Genomic DNA, 17,758 nt, shown 5'->3' with positions numbered 1-17,758 from the left:
CAGTTTAAGGAATTTCTGTTTTGATTATGTAAAGATTAAGCACAGCATGTGTTCCTTGGCTCTTCTAACATCCCCCATACATTTAATTATATTTTGACAATTAATTTTGACAAAATTAAATTTAATATATGTATATGTACATACATACATACATATATATATATTTTTTTCAGTGTTGCATATACTCAATAGATTTCGTTTAAGCTCTGACTACATACAAATTACTGTTGCAAATGCTGGGGGAAATTAAAGTTGAAGAATAGTCACTGGGCTTGAGAAATTTGCAGTGCAGTTTGAAATAAACAGGATTCTTAAGGCTAGTCTTTGTATGACCATAATTCCATAATAAAAAATATATATAAGAAAAGGAAACAAATGTGAATGTCAAAAAATATCAGACTGTGATGAAGACTCAAAGGAGGGAAAAGTCACCTGGGTGGGGAGTGGGGACATGATTACTAAATGGCTTCTTGGAAGAAGTGACATTTCAAGTGGGCCTTGAAGCTAGGGCAGATTTCAGTGAGTGAAATCAGAGTTGAAGGAGAAAAGCCGGATATATTTAGGGAAGCCTGTGCCATTCTTGTGAGGGGGCATGGAGATTATCTTCAGGGGCAGGAACAAAATTTCAAAGGCAAGTTGATTGCATCCAGGCTAATAATGGAGAGCCTCTGTGTGTTAAATAAATGCACAAAGCCTGAGGAAGATGACGACCCTAGCTCTGACCCCAAGAGGAGAGATCTTAGATAAATATGCCACTGAGACCTTAAACTTCACGTTCTTGTGTCCAAGATCAGGATAGGAACAGAGCCCTTATTTGGCTGCAGTTTTATTACCTGATTAGTGGGGCTGGCTGACATTTTGCTGGATTGTTCAGGAGAGGCAAAGCTGTTGCAGTTCTTGGGATATTGGGGAGGGAGGAACCTAGCCTAGGGTGAACTAATCCCCGGTGGGTCAGAAGCCTGGAGCCTCTCAGGAAGATGAGATTCTTTTGGAAGATGGCTGTGGGCTGGTCACAGTGGGCATTTGCAGTCACAGGGAAGCTCAGTCCATCACCTCCTTTTAGGAGGTGAGAAGGGCCACCAGCAGATTAACAGCCAGAGCATATGTCTGAAGAGGGCCTTCCCACCTTCAGTGACTGGATTACACATTCCAACCCCAGTGCCTGGGGCACTTTCTAGTTGAAAATGTGTTGAGAATAAAGGGGTGGGGAGTATGTGAGACTTGATGTGACCTGACAGCACACGGATGGAAGGCCCACCTCGCTGCTCCCTTCCCTTTCCAGGGTTATAAGATCCTTTCCTACTGGAAGGGGTGGAGTGAGAGCTGATGCCAATTTAATGGGTTGCAACTGGGTGTCTCTCCCTTCCTGGAAGGCCAGGCAACATCTCTCCTGCCATTGTGACTAGAAGAAAGTATTCGCAAGGATGATTATCTAATCAGGGAATTAGCCAGCCCTATTCATTAGGCAAGTATTAGGGGACTCTTAAAAATATATCATGGAAAAAAGAACCACATCAGGAAGCAGCACCAGTGATCACACCCTGAATTATTATTATGTGCATACACTGCTAAGATTGGGACAATTATTTGTAAACAATCATGGGGAAAATTGGTGGGTGTTTATCTTAAGCACCTCCTCAGGAAAGACACCACCAACGTCTGCCAGTTAATTCCCTGCCTTCAAGTCAATGCACTGTTTAGCATCATTTTCTCTAATAATGGTCTAGGGGCCATCAAATTAATTGATTGATTAATGGGGTGGTTGCAAAAATTTAGATTTTTGAACATCACCTCATCTATGGCATCAGAATCTCCAGGGGGGTAAAACAAAGGAATCTGAATTTAAAATGCTTTTTTTTTAGGAACATTTCAAAAGTAATGAGGAAAATAGAATGAACTACCATAAACTTATCACCCACTTTTCACAACTAATGGCCAAATTATTTTATTTAAGCCTCCACTTCAAATTATTTTGAAGCAAGTCCCAGACAGCATATCATTTTATTTATTTCAGGGTATGTTGTTAAAAATCTAATTATACCTTAAAAAAAATAAATGTTCCCTTGGCCCTCCCTGGTGGCGCAGCAGGTTAAAGCACAGCACTAAGAAGCTAAAGCCACTTCTGCATGAGTTCGGTCTCCACCTGTCCTGGAGGTGACCATGTGGCTCGGCAGACCTCTCCTGACCTGACCGCTGCTCCCCTCAGCAGTGTACTTCATCGATCTGCCTGTTCTGCTCCCTACTCTGTCTCTGGTGAATCCTCTCACCATCTGCACCTCTGGCCTGTACCCAGTTCTGTATGCATAAATGAATAAATCTTTAAAAATAAATAAATAAATAAATAAATGTTCCCCATAGGGATTACAACTAAGATGGGAAAAAAATGTACAAAATGAAGAATGATATAAAAATAAAGAAATTTTAAAAAGAAAAAAATTAATATTCTCTAAATATCAAACATCTAGTGTTCAAATTTTGCACGCTGTCCCACAATTTTTTTAATCAAAAACTAAGTAACTTCCCTACATTACAATTGACTGAGACATTAATTGACTGAACACTGACTGTCATGTTAACTGATGCATTAATTGACTGATACATTGCCTTTTTTTTTCCTTCTCTAAGCATCACTTCATGAAAGACACCACCAGTTTCTCATACCCTTCTTATCTGTTGAAGATGTTGGATGCTTATTCTAGAGTCTCCCACGGACTTCATTTTCCTGCTTATATCCTGTTGAATCACTTGACATGTCCTATTAATACCTGTCTCTCCTTTAAGTTATATAGTAATTTTTATATGATCATTAATTTTACAACATACTCTACATGGTGTTTATATTTAGTTATTTCAAATTACATAATTTCCTTATTTCATTTTCAATGTAAAGTCTTTGTCAGATTCAGAATTAATATTTTTGGTAAGAATACTTTCTAGGTGGTGTAAAGTTCACTTCCATCTGGGGAATTAGTTATTAGTTTTTATAATATGAGTAGCAGTTGATCACTGCTTAGTTCTATGAATGTTTTGGGGCATCTAGTTCTTTATTTTTGAGGTTGTTTGCATTAAAACTCAAGGATATTACTTTCCTCCTCCATGCTGCATGTAGAACTATCTTACAAAAAAGCAAATATGATATAATGAACTCTTCCAATATTCCAGATTGAAGGTAAGCAAGACAATAATTTAGAAACAACTGTCCTGTATTTGTTACTTTTAGACTATAATATGTAATTAATATCATTACTACTTCATATGACTCCATCACAGTACTGTATATAATTTAAAAGCATGTTTGGTAGAAGTTCAAATAATTTTTTGATGGAATGTATGCTCTCAAAGGTTGAAAGACCATAGTCTAAAGTTAGAAGTCTACATCATTAAACTGGTAAGATCGGAAGACACTTCCACTTTGATTTCCCACCATTCTCCTGCTCCTCACACTGAGGAGTGGTCACACTGAACTTCAGTCATTGCCCAGAACTGCCATGTTTTTTCACACCTCCCCATTCTTCATGCTCATACTGCCCTCCCTCCAGTTCACTTGACAAGTTCCCTCTCTATTGAAGGTTATCCTAAGTAGAAATTTTTCCTTCATGTCCCCATGAATACATTACAAACCTCCAGGCTGGTCCTTACCCTTTTGAAATGCAATGTTCTTTACATGCTTGCCTTTCACTAAGCATGACATCTTCATGAGCAGACAAGCTGTGCCTCTTATGTCCCTTAATTTCCATAGCCCTGGGTCTGGTTCCTAGGGAAATACCCAGAAAATATTAGGAGGAGCTAGAAAGGTGAGATTTGAGCTAAATGTGGAATGGAAAAGCAGAAAGAAAAGCAGAGTGAGGCAGAGTAAGCGTAACAGAAAGATAAGGTACTTTAGGGGACATATTAAATAGGATTCTTGCAGTTGAAAGCAACAGAATCTAACTCTGTAGAGCAATGGGAATGTGGAGTAATTCAGTAGCTTACAGACCTATCAGAAATCTGGATGACCAGGTTTAGAAAAAGGTAGGAAATGGGTATACTCCCAAGAGATCAGAAGCAGGAAGCACAAGTCTTTTAGCAACTAATAATCTAGTCAGGATGTTGCTACAGAATACTTAGCTAACACAACATATCATTTAGCATCCAGTGAGAACTCAAGGTCAAATAGATACTGACCCTGGTCTACATATTGCTATTTTACCTAATCACCTTTCTTTCATCAGCAGGTTAACTGCCTTAAAATGAGTTGAGCCAGACCCAACCTACTCTGTTTTTGCAAACCCAGAATTAGGAATGAGAAAAACTACCTCTCCCCAAGATATCCCATTGGTGTCTTCTTGCTGTATCTCCTTCCAGGTGTTGCTGTGACATTTACACATACTCCATCTTAGTACTAACCACACCATATTACAATTTATGTCCTGCATGTCTGTCTTGCTTGCTTGCCTGTGGAGGCAAGCTTGTTCCAGGAGGGCAGGGTCTAGATGTAGTTCTGCATTTCTTCCTCTTCTTCCTTCCCTCTTAATGCAATAGGAAGCTCAGAGAACACTGTTGAATAGACCTATACGACAACTTTAGGGATGTTCTAAACAGCTCAGCCTTGAGTTTACAGTCGAGAGGAATTTGCATGATGCTTTGTCCTATTAACTCACAGTTTCATTGGGGGAAAATGTCTTAGGTTTATTGGGGGTTAGACACATTTACAATAATATTCAAAACAGTTCAAAAGGAGTAATTTAGTCTCTCTTCAAATTAATCTCTCTAGATCTTTCAGGATCATTTCTTGGAAGCTGTGTTCTGCTTTTATTTCCCTCCATCTCCTCCTTCCACAGATAACGTAACTACCCTGAGACTTTTCTTGCTTAAGTAGTCTGAGGGCCTCACACTCTTTTACCCTGTACCCCCGACACACCCCCACAACCCCCACCCTCCTGCCACCCCCCCCACCCTTGTCCTTATTTGTAGTCCTCAATTGCATGTGATTCATTTGGGCACAGAAACATGAGTTGTGTCTTTGTTCCTTACAAAGGCTTTGGAAACTTGGAGTCTGGAGCCTGAGTAGGGAGTTGCTGTATACCAGCTGAAACAATCACAGGATCCAGACTGGAGACAGAGGGGAGGGGAAAGAAAAAACAACTCTGCCCCATTCAGTTGGCCCTCCATTCAGCCTGGGGTGGTGGTGGGGGGTGGGGGGGAAGGGGAGGTGACTTAACTTGTGAATCTAGTTGCAGCAGCATTCCTGGAAAACTGGCCCATGGCTGAGATTTCTGGTGAACTTCATCCACCTGTCATGCTGGGCCTTGGGTGGGAGCCAGGACAGGCAGGAAATAGTAGGCTGCAGGATACTGGTGTGTGTCAGTGGCCCCGACCCTCCCATTCCTGAACACAGATGAGCTCGTTGCCTGCGAGGTGGAAGATGGATTCAGGCAGCCAAGGAAAGACTGGTTGAGAGAGGGGGAGGAACACAGGACGTGATGAAGCTTTAAACTCATGGGGGACCTCTTTATAGATTGCAGAATAATTTCTGCAGGGAAATGGCCCTGACTCTTACTCAGACCTGCCTCTTTGTTCTCACTGACCTCATCCTGCACACATAAGCCTAGTTCTCAGGTCCAGAGGAATAATGTCTGGGTCCTTCCCATGTCCACATCTCCCTTCCCCCTGGCCTCTCCGGTCAGCCAGAGAACTAGCTGCAGTGACATCAGCTGGCTAGAATTACATAAAACTTCCCTTTTCAACTCCCAGGCTCCTGGATTTATATTTTGTTTTGTTTGTAATTTCCAAATGATTTCCCTTTGTCCAGCTGGGCTTTCCCCTCTCTACCCTATCTCCATCAATTTTAATTTCCTATTTTCCATGAGCAGGTTTGAGTCAATAAGCTACAAGAGGCACAGGTTTTCGAGGAGCACTAACTCATGAAGATAACACAAAGCAAGTAGGAAATAATTTACTCTAGAAGTTCTGAATTCTTAGGTGACTGGTAGTGTCATATTAAAGCAATGCCAACCTCCTGTTTTGGAAAGAAAGAGGTTCCAGATAGTTCTCCTTGTGAGTCTTCTTACAGTCCATTCCACTGCAGGTCATGCAGTTGGGTAAAACAGGCATTTAATTACCTGTTTATTTGGACACAGGAGAGCAGACCACCTTGACCACCAAATACATGCTGTCCATATATCTGGAATTAGCTCTTCCTTAGGCCAGGGTGTAACAAATTCTAATGTGTATATTGGGGATCTGATTAAGATATGGCAGCTTGTGGTGGGGGCTAAGAGTGCCTTTCTAGTAAGTTCCCAAGTGATAATAAAGAATCTAGCTCTCAGTCTAACACTTATCTGGCAATCTGCTTTTTGGAGATTTATCTGAAGAGAATATGATAACAAAACTATATTGGGGCAGGAAGTTTTCATCTAAGGAGGATTATGTAATGGAAAGAGGAATCATTAGGAGCAAGGAAATCAGGGCTGTATTCCAAGTTATGCAACAAACTATAACCTCTGAGTTACAGTAAAAGTAGATTGATAAGTCCCCAAATGTTTCACATGGGATGTGTGTTTGGATAGAATTTAGACACTAGAAACATTCAAATAACAGAATAACACCTGTGGGGCAATTAACCTCAATCTAGATACATGAATCATTTCTGAAATTTAGAAAATGGGGGTCCTGCCCTCCCTACTGGTGTAACGAGTTAAAGCACAGCACTATGTAGCTGTCTGCAGCCACTGCAGCATGAATTCGATCTCCAGCCAGGGAGGTGAGCCCAGTTCTTGTATGCATAAATAAACAAATATTTTTAAGTTTAGAAAATGGAACCGGGCATAAACAGAAGCATCCAGATGGAAACCTCTGGACTTGATGGTGTCTGAGATCCCTTTGTCACACTTATCCTATGTTCTCGGTGATGAGTATAAAATGGGAAGAGGGATGGATTTTCATTGTGCGTAAAGTATAAATCTCCTTCAGCAAAGATTGATTTAAAGCTGGATACATGATTAAGAAGGTTTAATGCTGGATGTGTTGAGGGAAGACATGGCATCTCTTTCTCTAAAAACTCACCAGGAAAGGATAGGAAAGCACCAGGCTAAGCTGTTGAAGGGTAATTTTTGGCTAAAAGTAGGAGAGATGACTGTGTGGTTGTGACTATTTTAAGTGACATCTGCCTCTTTAGTTAGAGACCCAGCAGGAGATGGAGGTCGGGGAGCACACTCAAATTATAATTGACAAAGGTCCATAAAGATGTTATTTGCAAAGGTAAAGGATGGGCTTCCTTGGGGACAGTAACAATCCAAGGCTCATAAATGTGAAGAAAGAAGTTAGGGAGCCCCAGGAGACAAATCTATAAAGTAGACCACCTTGAAAAGAGCAGTGGTCTGCTGGAAACAAAATGCAGGAAGTAAGAGGGGAATGAACACCTGGATCTGGCTCTTTCTTCCCTCCAATCTCCTAAAAACAAATACTAATACATAGGAAACAGAGGAATTTCTACAACTCAATTCCTGGGTCAGGGAAAAGGGTGAGGAGAAGATGGAATCAGCTGGAGAGCGGGTCTCAAGAATGAACAGGTGTCTACACACACACATGCAGGTTCCTAATAGCACAAGACAATCTTCTCTTTTACATTCAGTTGTGGTTTCAGATTGAGCTCCTTGGACCACATCTATTTGCCAACTTTGTATCCTTTCCAAATTAGTTTTGGGAAGATCCAAAAGAAAGTTGGGTTGTTGAAATCCAAAATGATAGTGTTTAATGGAACAGAATTCCCCACTTTGTTGCATTTCACCATATTGTGCTTCACAGACATTGCAGTTTCCAAGCAGTGAAAGGTTGCGGTAGCCCCCTGCCCTTAACATGCTATCTGTGCTGTTCTCCCAGTAGCTCTACTCACTTGTGTTTTGGTCACATTTTGATAATTCTTGCAGCAAGTCAATTTTTTTTAAATTATTACATTATACCTGGTCTTGTACTCTATCCTTAGTGATTTTTGATGATACTATTGTAATTGTTCTGATGGGTCAGGACCATGTCTACCACATAACAGCAAACTTAACTGGCAGATGTATGAAAGTTCTAACATTCCACTAAAGGATGTTTCTTTCTTGCTCTCCCTCTCCTTGGCATCTCTATTCTCTGAGACAGCGATATTGAAATTGGGCAAAATCATAACCCTACAATGGTTCGTATGTGTTCAAATAAAAGGAAGAATCACAGGTCTCGCAATTTAAATAAAACACAAGAAACAATTAAGCTTAGTAGGAACACAAATCAAAAACCTAGGCAGGCCTAAAGCTAGTCCTCTTGTCCCAGTGGTCAGCCAGGTTAGGAATGTAAAGAAAAAGTTCTTGAAGGAATTAAAACTTACTAGAGTGAGTACATGAATGATAAGAAAGCAAAACAGCCTTATCGATGATATGGAGAATGTAGTTTTAGCAGTCTGAATAGAAGCTCAAACCAGCCCTTCAGCTAAAACCTCATGCAAAGAAAAGTCCTAACTCTCTTCAATTCTTCTGAGGGACGTGCGAAAGCTGCAGGAGAAATATTTGATGCTAGCAATGGTTGGTTCATGAGCTTTTAGGAAAGAAACCATAACATAAAAGTGCGAAACAAACCAGCACATTCTCCAAAAGTTCTTGGTAGTGTCATGGATGAAGGTGGATCTACTAAACAGATTTGCAACATAAATATCACAGGTTTCTGTTGGAAGAAGATGCCGTCTGGGATTTTTTTCATAGCTAGAGAAGTCTAGGTCTGGTTTCAAAGTTCAAAGGCCAGGTTAACTCTCTTGCTAGGGGCTAATGTAGCTGGTGATTTGCGAGAGTTCAAGGTAGAAATTTTTCCATGTTCACAGGTCTGTTGAGATGGAATCTACTCCTAATGAAAATGTTATATGCATTGTTGAAATAAAAAGAAAGTCTTAGAGTATGAAATGAACCTATTGATGAAACAGCTCCAGGGTTTGAGAGGATAAACTCTTCAATGAATTCAAATAGCACTGTCTTGTTTAAGAAGACAACCAACCTTCAGCAAACTTTGTTCTGACAAATAACCAGTCATCAACATCAAGGCCAGACCCTGCCCCAGTAAAACGATTATGGCTCCCTGAATGCTCAGGTGATAGCTGCCATTTGATAGACAATAGTATAGTTATACACAGCTTTTATACTTATAAGTATTGGGGCTTGCTTGATGGTCCTTTGCTTCATGGTGGTGGTGAGGAACTGAACTTACACTTCTTCCAATGTGTGCCTGTGGCTAATTTTGAAATGGTCACCAAAGCTTCCTATCCTCTGCTTACACCCTGTAGTGCTAGGGCGCCTTGGCTTCAGCCTGCTACCTGGTCAGGGTTTCCTATAGGCAGTGGGCAATCACTGCACCCAATGAAGCACACCACCGAGTCCTGGAGTCCTCCCTTCCCAGAGAGGCTGGACGACTCTCCCGCCGGGCCTCAGGGGAGGGTGTCGTCACTTCCTGCCGTCTTGTTATTGGTGAGATGGGGGGGTAGGCGGGGCCTGGTCGGTCCGCCTCTCCTCTGCGGCGCTGAGGTGAGTGTGGGCCGGCAGGGGCGGGGGCGGCCGGGCCTCTGGGGCCAGGGCTCAGACCCTCCCTCCTGGAAGGGCGGTGACGCCCCGCCTTCCGGCGATCGGGGCGTTGGGGTCCGTCCCTGGACCTAGGAAGCCTTTGTCCCTGCGGAGCCGATCCCGCCGACGGCCTCCGTCCTGGCCTGGCAGCCCCTTCCCGGTTCCCGCCAACCACTCCGTTACCTTCCGTAGGGCGCCCAGGGTTGCGCCAGGTCCTTCCTGAGGGGCCCTGGTAGCTTAGCGGCGCAGGCCCTGCTTGGTCCCTATCTCTGCCAACGCCTAAGGTGCCTGGAGCCCCGGTCAGCACGCCTCTCCAGCCCCGCCTGAGCTGCCTTTTCCCTGAAAGCCTGCCGTGGTCAGCTCTGCTCTCTCCTCCCCTGCCCGGGTTCCCCTTCCGATCCCCCATCTGTTCTAAGGGTCTCACCCTCTTTCCCTTCGAACAGCTGGGGACTCTAGCTGGGGACAGGAAACGCCAAGGTGCACCCTCTTCCCTGCCAACAGCTTCCTTAATGCCCTTCCCATTTGCCCCCATACTTAAGTCAGGGCAGCTCTTCAAGCCTTGGCAGCCAGTTTCCCCAGTACCTTCTTCCCTCTCCACTACCTTTTTGCTCCTGGCACTCCAGCGCCTTTCTCCTACAGCTAAGTGTATGTTTCTCCTCATTTAGGCCTTTATTCAAAATCTGGGGCCTTGGTGGTACTGTGGTTTTAATGTAGTTTCTTCTTTTTCAAGACAAAATACAGATAATGGGCCTGCAAACACCAATGGCTAGGACTGACAGTTCCCATTTTGCCACAGTAGTTTTGAACCCCTGCTCCCCTTTGCAAGAAAACTTAAAGTGAAACTACCCTTAAATGCATAGCCCCAATCACATTCACTTCCTCAGGCAAGCCTCATTTTGACCTATATCCTTGCAGCATGTTGTGTATGCTGTTTAATTGCAGCAAATAGGAATAATTGGCAAATAGGAATAGTCTCTGTGTAAGATGTACAACTTAACACTTTGATATATGTTTGCCCTGCAAAATAATTATCACAATCAAGCTACTATGCTCATCACCCCATATGTTTTTTCCTTACCCCCAACCCCTGGCAGCCACCACTGTTCTCTACATCTGTGATGTGGATCATTTTATGTTTCACTTATAAGTAAGAACATACAGGATTTGTCTTTGTGGCTGGCTTACTTCACTTAGCGTAACACGCTACATGTTATTCATTTACCTGCCTGTGGACATTTCTTGGGGTCTTGGGGTAATCCTGCAATGAAAGTAGAGCTCAGCTCTCTTTTCAAACTCCACATTTTATTTTTTTAGGATTTATATACATAAAAGTAGAATTGCTGGATCTTCCAGTGGTTCTATTTTAATGTTTTCCATAACGACCACACCAGTTTTCATTAACGTCTGGGGTGTTTTAACATTCCACATCCTCAACAATACTGCTAATTCAGCCTTTCATTTATGTAGGTGTACTTTGTGGAGCTAGTTAGAGAATCCTGTACTTTCTAGCAGGTGATTTTAATCCTTTTTTTTTTTTTTTCATTGTTACTCATCTACTCGACTTGTTTCTAGTTTTGTATTGTTTTAAAGATTTATTTATTTATGCACACAGTACTGGGGTACAGGTCAGAGGTGTGTGTGGGGGGGGTGGTGAGAGGATTCACCATGGACAGAGTGGGGAGTAGAACAGGCAGATTGACGAGTATACTGTTGAGGGGAGCAGTGGGCTGGTCAGGAGAAGTCTGCTGCGCCATGTGGGTCACCTCCCTGGGCACGGATCGAACTCATGCTGCAGTTGCTACTATAGCTTCATAGTGCTGTGCTTTAACCCACTGTGCCACCAGAGAGGACCCTAATTTTGTATTTTTATTTCCTATACTTTGTTTTTGCTCTGTGCTGTTGATTTTGTTTCACTTCCTTTTCCTTCTCAACTTTAAACATTTAAACTTTAAACATCTTTATCTTTCATATAAAGTAGTAACTCTTGTCTTCTTCATGAATGAAACAACGCAGTATATGAGAGAGGGAGAAAGGGCAGGTACCTGAGGATCTGTACAGAGTCTGTTCTGTGGGAATGTGGCTAAGTCAAGCACCAGGCATAGAACAGCTTGCTTAGGACTTCAGCTGAGCCCCAAAGGATGAGTTGTCAGCAGAGGAGCCAGGTTGAGCCTCCACATGTTCTCTCTTTCCTCAGCAACTGAGTGACTGGCTTCTGCATATCATCCTTGGGAAGCCCAAGGCACCAGGTGATGGCAACTTTGCGTCTTTCTGTTCTGCCCCAGGTAAGCATCACCCTTCCCTGTGAAATCTCTACCCAGTGCTTCCCTGCCTGGTCAGCAAATACTGTCAGTTTGTCCCGGTTGGGGTGCTGCCAGGAGTGCTGCCCGCAGAGAAATCTCCCAAAGTAAACTGGCTCAGTGATGCAAGTGTTGGAGTCTGTCCATGCAAAGGAGCAGGCCTGAAGTTAACCCTGCCCCTAGCAGACTCAGGGCCACCCTGAACTATACCTGGGCCTGAGCAGGGTTCTGTCATTCCAGGCAAAAGTGACCTTTGAGGATGTGGCTGTGCTTCTCTCCCAGGAAGAATGGGGCCATTTGGGCCCTGCTCAAAGAGGCCTCTACAGGGATGTGATGCTGGAAACCTATGGCAACCTGGTCTCCCTGGGTAAGGCTCCTTGCATGGATGCAGTTTAAGGAACATCTCTAGGGGCTGAGTGCTTACCAGAAGGTGGTCTAGGGGCCTCACCCAGAGACATGTGCCACTGATACTTGTCCAAGGATGACCTGGTCTGTGCAAAGGAAGGACAGCCTGTTCTTCCTGGAACTGCAAATTAGAATTTTCTCCTGCCCTAGGCCTGAGATGGGGAGTTATGTACCTCTGGTGCACAAAGCCTCCTGATCTCATCCCCTCTGCTTAGCTCTTCAACTTCATGACCAACGCCCTTCCTCCAGAGAGTGTACAGACTTGCTACTGTGCCTATACTTACCCTTTTCCCTCCCCCTGAAGTTCTAGGGTAGGACTGCCCTGAATCCTTGGTACCAACCCCAGGCCCCATCTCCTTCCTAGGAGCTGGACCTGCAAGTCCCAAACCTGGGGTGATTGCACAGTTGGAGCAAGGGGGTGAGCCGTGGGTCCTGGACACGCAGGGCGCCGAGGGGAGAAAGCGACTAAGAATCGATGACTCAGGTGCGTGAGGGGAGCTATAACCTGAACTCAATCACTGAACAAATATTTGTTGGGGTTCACAATGTCTGGTTAATGAAGGTGCATCAGGGCCTCAGGGCCAGGACAGGAGCTCTGAGTAATTTCTGCAGAGAGTGGTCTTTGCTGAAACCAGGTCACCTTTCCAGCCTGGATATCTCAGTAGATGGATTTTTGAGCTCAGTTTTCTAGGAAAGTGAGAAGGGGAAGAGTGGGTGGAGGAAAAGAGGGGAGGGCATTTGAGTGTGCTTTGAATAAGATTGGGTTCACAGGAACCATGTAGCCCTGCCTACTAGAACTTACGTTCTATGACGAGGTTAGAATTACATAGCGACTGTATGGAGTCCACCACTTCACTCCACCCTTGTCAGTTAACCTACTTGTTAATTATAGACCATTGTAGGTAAATGAAAGGATCCACATCATTCCAAGTCTCATTAATATGTATGCTGCTGTCCCTTTTCTAGCACTGTCTATTCCATGCCTTTATACAAATATTGCTTCTTAGCAGGAATGCATTGATCTCGTGCACACTACTGTGTTACCCACTTTTTCACTAAATACATTTCCATTTTTATACAGTTGACCCTTTGTATCTGTGGGGAATTGGTTCCAGGACCCTCTGTGGATACCAAAATCTGAGGATGCTCAAGTCTCTTATATAAAATGGTATAGTATTTGCATATATAAACTACAAAATATATAACCTACAAAATACTCCCATATACTTAAAATAATCTCTCAATTACTGTATAATACCTAACACAATGTAAATGCTATGTAAGTAGTTGTTAGACTGTACTGTCTAGGGACTATGACACTAAAAAATCAGTCTGACATGTTTGGTATAGATGCAGTCATTGTGGGCCTAATTACATAGTATGCATTTTCAATCCACAGTTGGTTGAACCCTCTGATGTGGAACCTGCAGATACTTGATGGCCAACTGTACACAAATCTTCCTTCCTGTTTTCAGAGGAAGTGCCAGCAGGAAGGGTGTTCTGTGGTTTAATTCTCCGGAATGCTGATATCTATCTTTTTGTATATGCCTTGAAGATAGCCTAGGGATGAACTTCTGGCTCACGGCATTTCCACTGGACATCCTTCACTGGCCATAGAACCTTTCTCTTTGACTTCTGGAGGCTATTCCACCCCTTGAGTCTGTCTGGACTCATTCAGGGTGTCTGAATATTGTAAGGGTCACCTTATTGCATGAAGCAGCAGTTTGTTCTGTTTTGTCATCATGCAGTATTCTGAGGTATAAACATACCACAACTAAGTCTCCATCCTACCTGTGATGACATTCATTGCCCCGTTTGGGGTTGTATACTGTCTTTCTTGGCTCACAGAGAATGCATTTCTGGTGGTGTGCACCTACAAGTGGAGTCAGTATGTGAATGTTTAGGCAAAGAAGGAATGAATGGAGAATTGAGAGGCTAAGAGAAGGCATTCTATGGGGCCACCATGAGTTTAAGATGCACATGGGTGGACTCCCTGGAGAGCCCAGGGCGGTGTATGGCCTGCTAGGGAGAAGCAAGCGACCCTAGCTTCTGTGTGCTCCTCCCTATCCTTCCATCGTCACTGTTGCCATGAGCTCAGTCTTTTGTCCTCTTGGGAAGCAGCTTGTTTTCCTGCTGTATTTTTAGAGATGATGTAGCAGTTGTTAGGTAGCAATAGACTCTTAGCCTTAATTTCTTTTTTTAAGATTTATTGATTTATTCATACAGAACTGGGGTACAGGCCAGAGGTACAGGGGCGGTGACAGGATTCACCAGAGACAAGTGGGGAGCAGAACAGGCATACTGACAAAGTAAACTGCTGAGAGGAGCAGCAGGCAAGGCAGGAGAGGTCTCCACACCATATGGATCACCTCCTGGGCTAGGGAATCAAACTCACACTGAAGTGACTGTGGCTGACTTGCAGTGCTGCCCTTTAACCCGCTGCACCACCAGGGAGGGCCAGCCTTAATTTCTTTGTCAAATGTTCTCCATGAATTTTGGGGGCCTTTCCCTTATCTAGTTACATGCTGCTATGAAGTCTCTATGTTTTCTCCCTTTGTAATGAGGGCAGAAACAGTCTCATTTGGGCAGGTTTTGAGGACAGAAGGCAGGCAGGAAGAGCAGGGATGTTAAAGTTGGTCTAATTCTGGTTTTAAATACACTACCACATGGCTGTAGCCCTTATCAGGTTCCTTAAGTCTTTGAACTGCAAGGTCTTATCTCTGTAAGGCCATTGTGACTTTGCTGATGACTGAATTGATACTCAATAGGTGGTCAGAAGCATCTTCCTAACTTCCTTCCAGAGTCAGAACAGGTGACCTTGAGATATTCTGTTTGTTGTTTCAGCTCATGGGTCCAGAACTGAGTACAAGGAGTTGACTTCAGGGGAGATGCTTAATGGAGAACAACTGGGCCAACTCAGGGGAACTATTCTACAGGGATCTAAGCCTGGAGAACCCCATGAGCATGTCAGGGAGTCAGAGGAGAACCTGGACAAGTCAGGAGGGCAGAGAGGCCCCAGGCCAGTCATGGTGACCAACAAGGAAAGCAGCCAAGTGTCTGGGGGAAGCCTCAGGTTGGAGTTAAGCCCTGTCCTTGATCAGAGACCTCACAAATGTGATATATGTGAACAAAGTTTCGAACAGAGATCATACCTCAATAACCATAAGCGTGTACACAGGTCAAAGAAAACAAATATAGTGCATGATTCTGGGGAAATCTTCAATGCTAATTTAGCTGCTCAAGATCATAAAAGTACTGTTGGAAAAAAGTTGCATTATTGTGGTTACTGTGGGAAAACCTTCAGGTATAGTGCTAACCTTGTCAAGCACCAGAGACTTCACAGTGAAGAGAAGCCCTACAAGTGTGATGAGTGTGGGAAAGCCTTCAGCCAGAGCTGTGAGTTCATCAATCACCGAAGGATGCACTCAGGGGAGATCCCATACCATTGTGATGAGTGTGGGAAGACATTCAATCGAAGGCCCAATCTCATGAAACATCAGAGAATTCACACCGGGGAGAAGCCCTACAAGTGTGGTGAGTGTGGGAAACACTTCAGTGCCTACTCTTCTCTTATCTATCATCAGAGAATTCACACTGGAGAGAAACCCTATAAGTGTAATGAATGTGGAAAAGCCTTCAGTGACAGCTCAATCCTTATACGACACCGTCGGACTCATACTGGAGAGAAGCCATTTGAGTGTAAAGAATGTGGCAAAGGCTTTACCCAAAGTTCTAACCTTATTCAGCATCAAAGAATTCACACTGGAGAGAAACCCTATAAATGTAATGAATGTGAGAAAGCCTTCATCCAAAAAACCAAACTGGTTGAACATCAGAGAAGCCACACCGGAGAAAAACCCTATGAGTGTAATGACTGTGGCAAAGTCTTCAGCCAGAGCACACACCTCATCCAGCATCAGAGAATCCACACAGGAGAGAAACCCTACAAGTGCAGTGAGTGTGGGAAGGCCTTCCATAACAGTTCCAGACTCATCCACCACCAGAGGTCACACCACGGAGAAAAGCCATACAAATGCAGTGCTTGCAAGAAAGCCTTTAGCCAGGGTACTTATCTCATCCAACACCAAAGGATACATACGGGGGAGAAGCCCTACAAATGCAGTGAGTGTGGAAAGGCCTTCCGGCACAGTTCCAATGTGTTCCAGCATCAGAGGATTCATCTCCGGGAAGATGTCTCAATGTGATGATGAAGGAGGACCAATGAGTCCTACTGTCTATTTTTTCCACATGATTCATCCCACCTCTTTATTTATTGTCCACATAGTGGTGTCATTAGTTGAAAGGGCATTTCTATTTAATTATAAAATAATCTTAAAAGCAGAGCATGTTCATTTTATAGAAATTAAGAGAAAGTTCTGAGCAAAAAGAAGTTAATTTAATCTTCCTCACTTAGAATAAAAGTATTCATCACTGCTGACTTAGTCTGTTTATTTTCAGACACACAGAAGAACATTTTAAAGAAAATACTGTTATGCTTATTGCAGCATCAAAGAACTTCACAATTGCTAACTCTTTAATACCAGAAGATTCATATTGTGGAGAATTCCACATATTTACTTATTTTACATGTTATGAGAAGTTAACATTGTTCATACTTCTCCCAGTCACTTAACAGAGATAATTGCATTTTTGAGTTAAAATATGCATAATATAAAATGTACTAGTTTGACAATATTTTAGTTACAATTCACTGACATTAGTACAGTCGCAATGTTATATAACCATCAGCACTATTTCCAGAACTTTTTTTATCCCAAACAGGATGTCATTCAACAATAACACTCCATTCTCTCCTTCTCACAGTTACTAGCAAGGCTTTTCTATTTCCTTTCCCTATATCTTTGCCTATTCTAGGGATATGTAAGTAAAATCATACACTATTTGTCCTTTATGTCTGGCTTGTTTCACTTAGCATGTTTTCAAGATTTTTTTGTGTTGTAACCTGTATAAGAACAGCATTCATTTTTATGGTGTAATAATAATCATTGTATATAAATGAAACATTTTGTTTATCCATGCATTTGTTGACTAATATGCATAATGCTGCTATGAACATTCGTATACAAGTTTCTGTCTCTATTTTGGAGTATTTACATGATGATTTTCTTTTTAACTTCTGGAGGAATGCTCAAACTTCCATAATGATGGTACTGCTTCACATTCCCTCATAGCAAAGCATCATAACATTGCTACTACACCTTTGCTTATTAACAACATTTTACTATTTTTTAAAAAATAATAGCCATTCTAATGCATTGAAATGGTGTCTCACTGTAGTTTGGGCTTGCATTTTTCTAATGTCTAACTTGTACATGTTTTTTAGATACTTATTGATCATTTGCAGATCTCCTTTGGAGAAATGTCTTTTTTCCTTTCAGAGTCAGAACAGGTGATCTTGAGGTGGTATTATCCTTTGCCTGTTTTTAAATTAGGTTATTTGATTTTTTTTGCTGTTGAGTTGTGAGAGTTCTT

At 42.8% G+C, this 17,758-nt stretch overlaps 1 protein-coding gene across 2 annotated transcripts; it reads left to right on the top strand.

Moving 5' to 3' along the window:
• The first annotated feature begins 9,489 nt into the window (after positions 1 to 9,489).
• Positions 9,490 to 17,399, top strand: LOC101633106 (zinc finger protein 34). 2 transcript variants are annotated; one of them, XM_012726564.1, is made up of 5 exons: positions 9,490 to 9,527; positions 11,758 to 11,845; positions 12,101 to 12,227; positions 12,630 to 12,749; positions 15,110 to 17,399. In XM_012726564.1, the coding sequence occupies exons 2-5, from the start codon at positions 11,813 to 11,815 to the stop codon at positions 16,468 to 16,470; spliced, it is 1,641 nt and encodes a 546-aa protein (XP_012582018.1). In that variant the 5' UTR covers positions 9,490 to 9,527; positions 11,758 to 11,812; the 3' UTR covers positions 16,471 to 17,399. The 2 variants fall into 2 exon arrangements, with proteins under 2 accessions (XP_012582018.1, XP_012582019.1); XM_012726565.1 differs by lacking the exons at positions 9,490 to 9,527; positions 11,758 to 11,845; positions 12,101 to 12,227; positions 12,630 to 12,749 and adding an exon at positions 13,359 to 13,433.
• Positions 17,400 to 17,758: the final 359 nt, after the last annotated feature.

The sequence above is a fragment of the Condylura cristata genome, unplaced genomic scaffold (assembly GCF_000260355.1).
Source record: "Condylura cristata isolate star-nosed mole 26May11 unplaced genomic scaffold, ConCri1.0 scaffold00017, whole genome shotgun sequence".
Taxonomy (NCBI): Eukaryota; Metazoa; Chordata; class Mammalia; order Eulipotyphla; family Talpidae; genus Condylura; species Condylura cristata.
Note: the sequence above shows the minus strand (reverse complement) of the source record. Positions and strands in the feature narration are given on the sequence as shown.

Bases quoted from the DNA above. Each gene is read 5' to 3' on its own strand.
- LOC101633106 (XM_012726564.1), top strand. From the start codon at position 11,813: ATGGCAACTTTGCGTCTTTCTGTTCTGCCCCAG. The intron at 11,846-12,100 runs GTAAGCATCACC...CTGTCATTCCAG, and splicing joins GTCTTTCTGTTCTGCCCCAG to GCAAAAGTGACCTTTGAGGA. The intron at 12,228-12,629 runs GTAAGGCTCCTT...TCTCCTTCCTAG, and splicing joins TGGCAACCTGGTCTCCCTGG to GAGCTGGACCTGCAAGTCCC.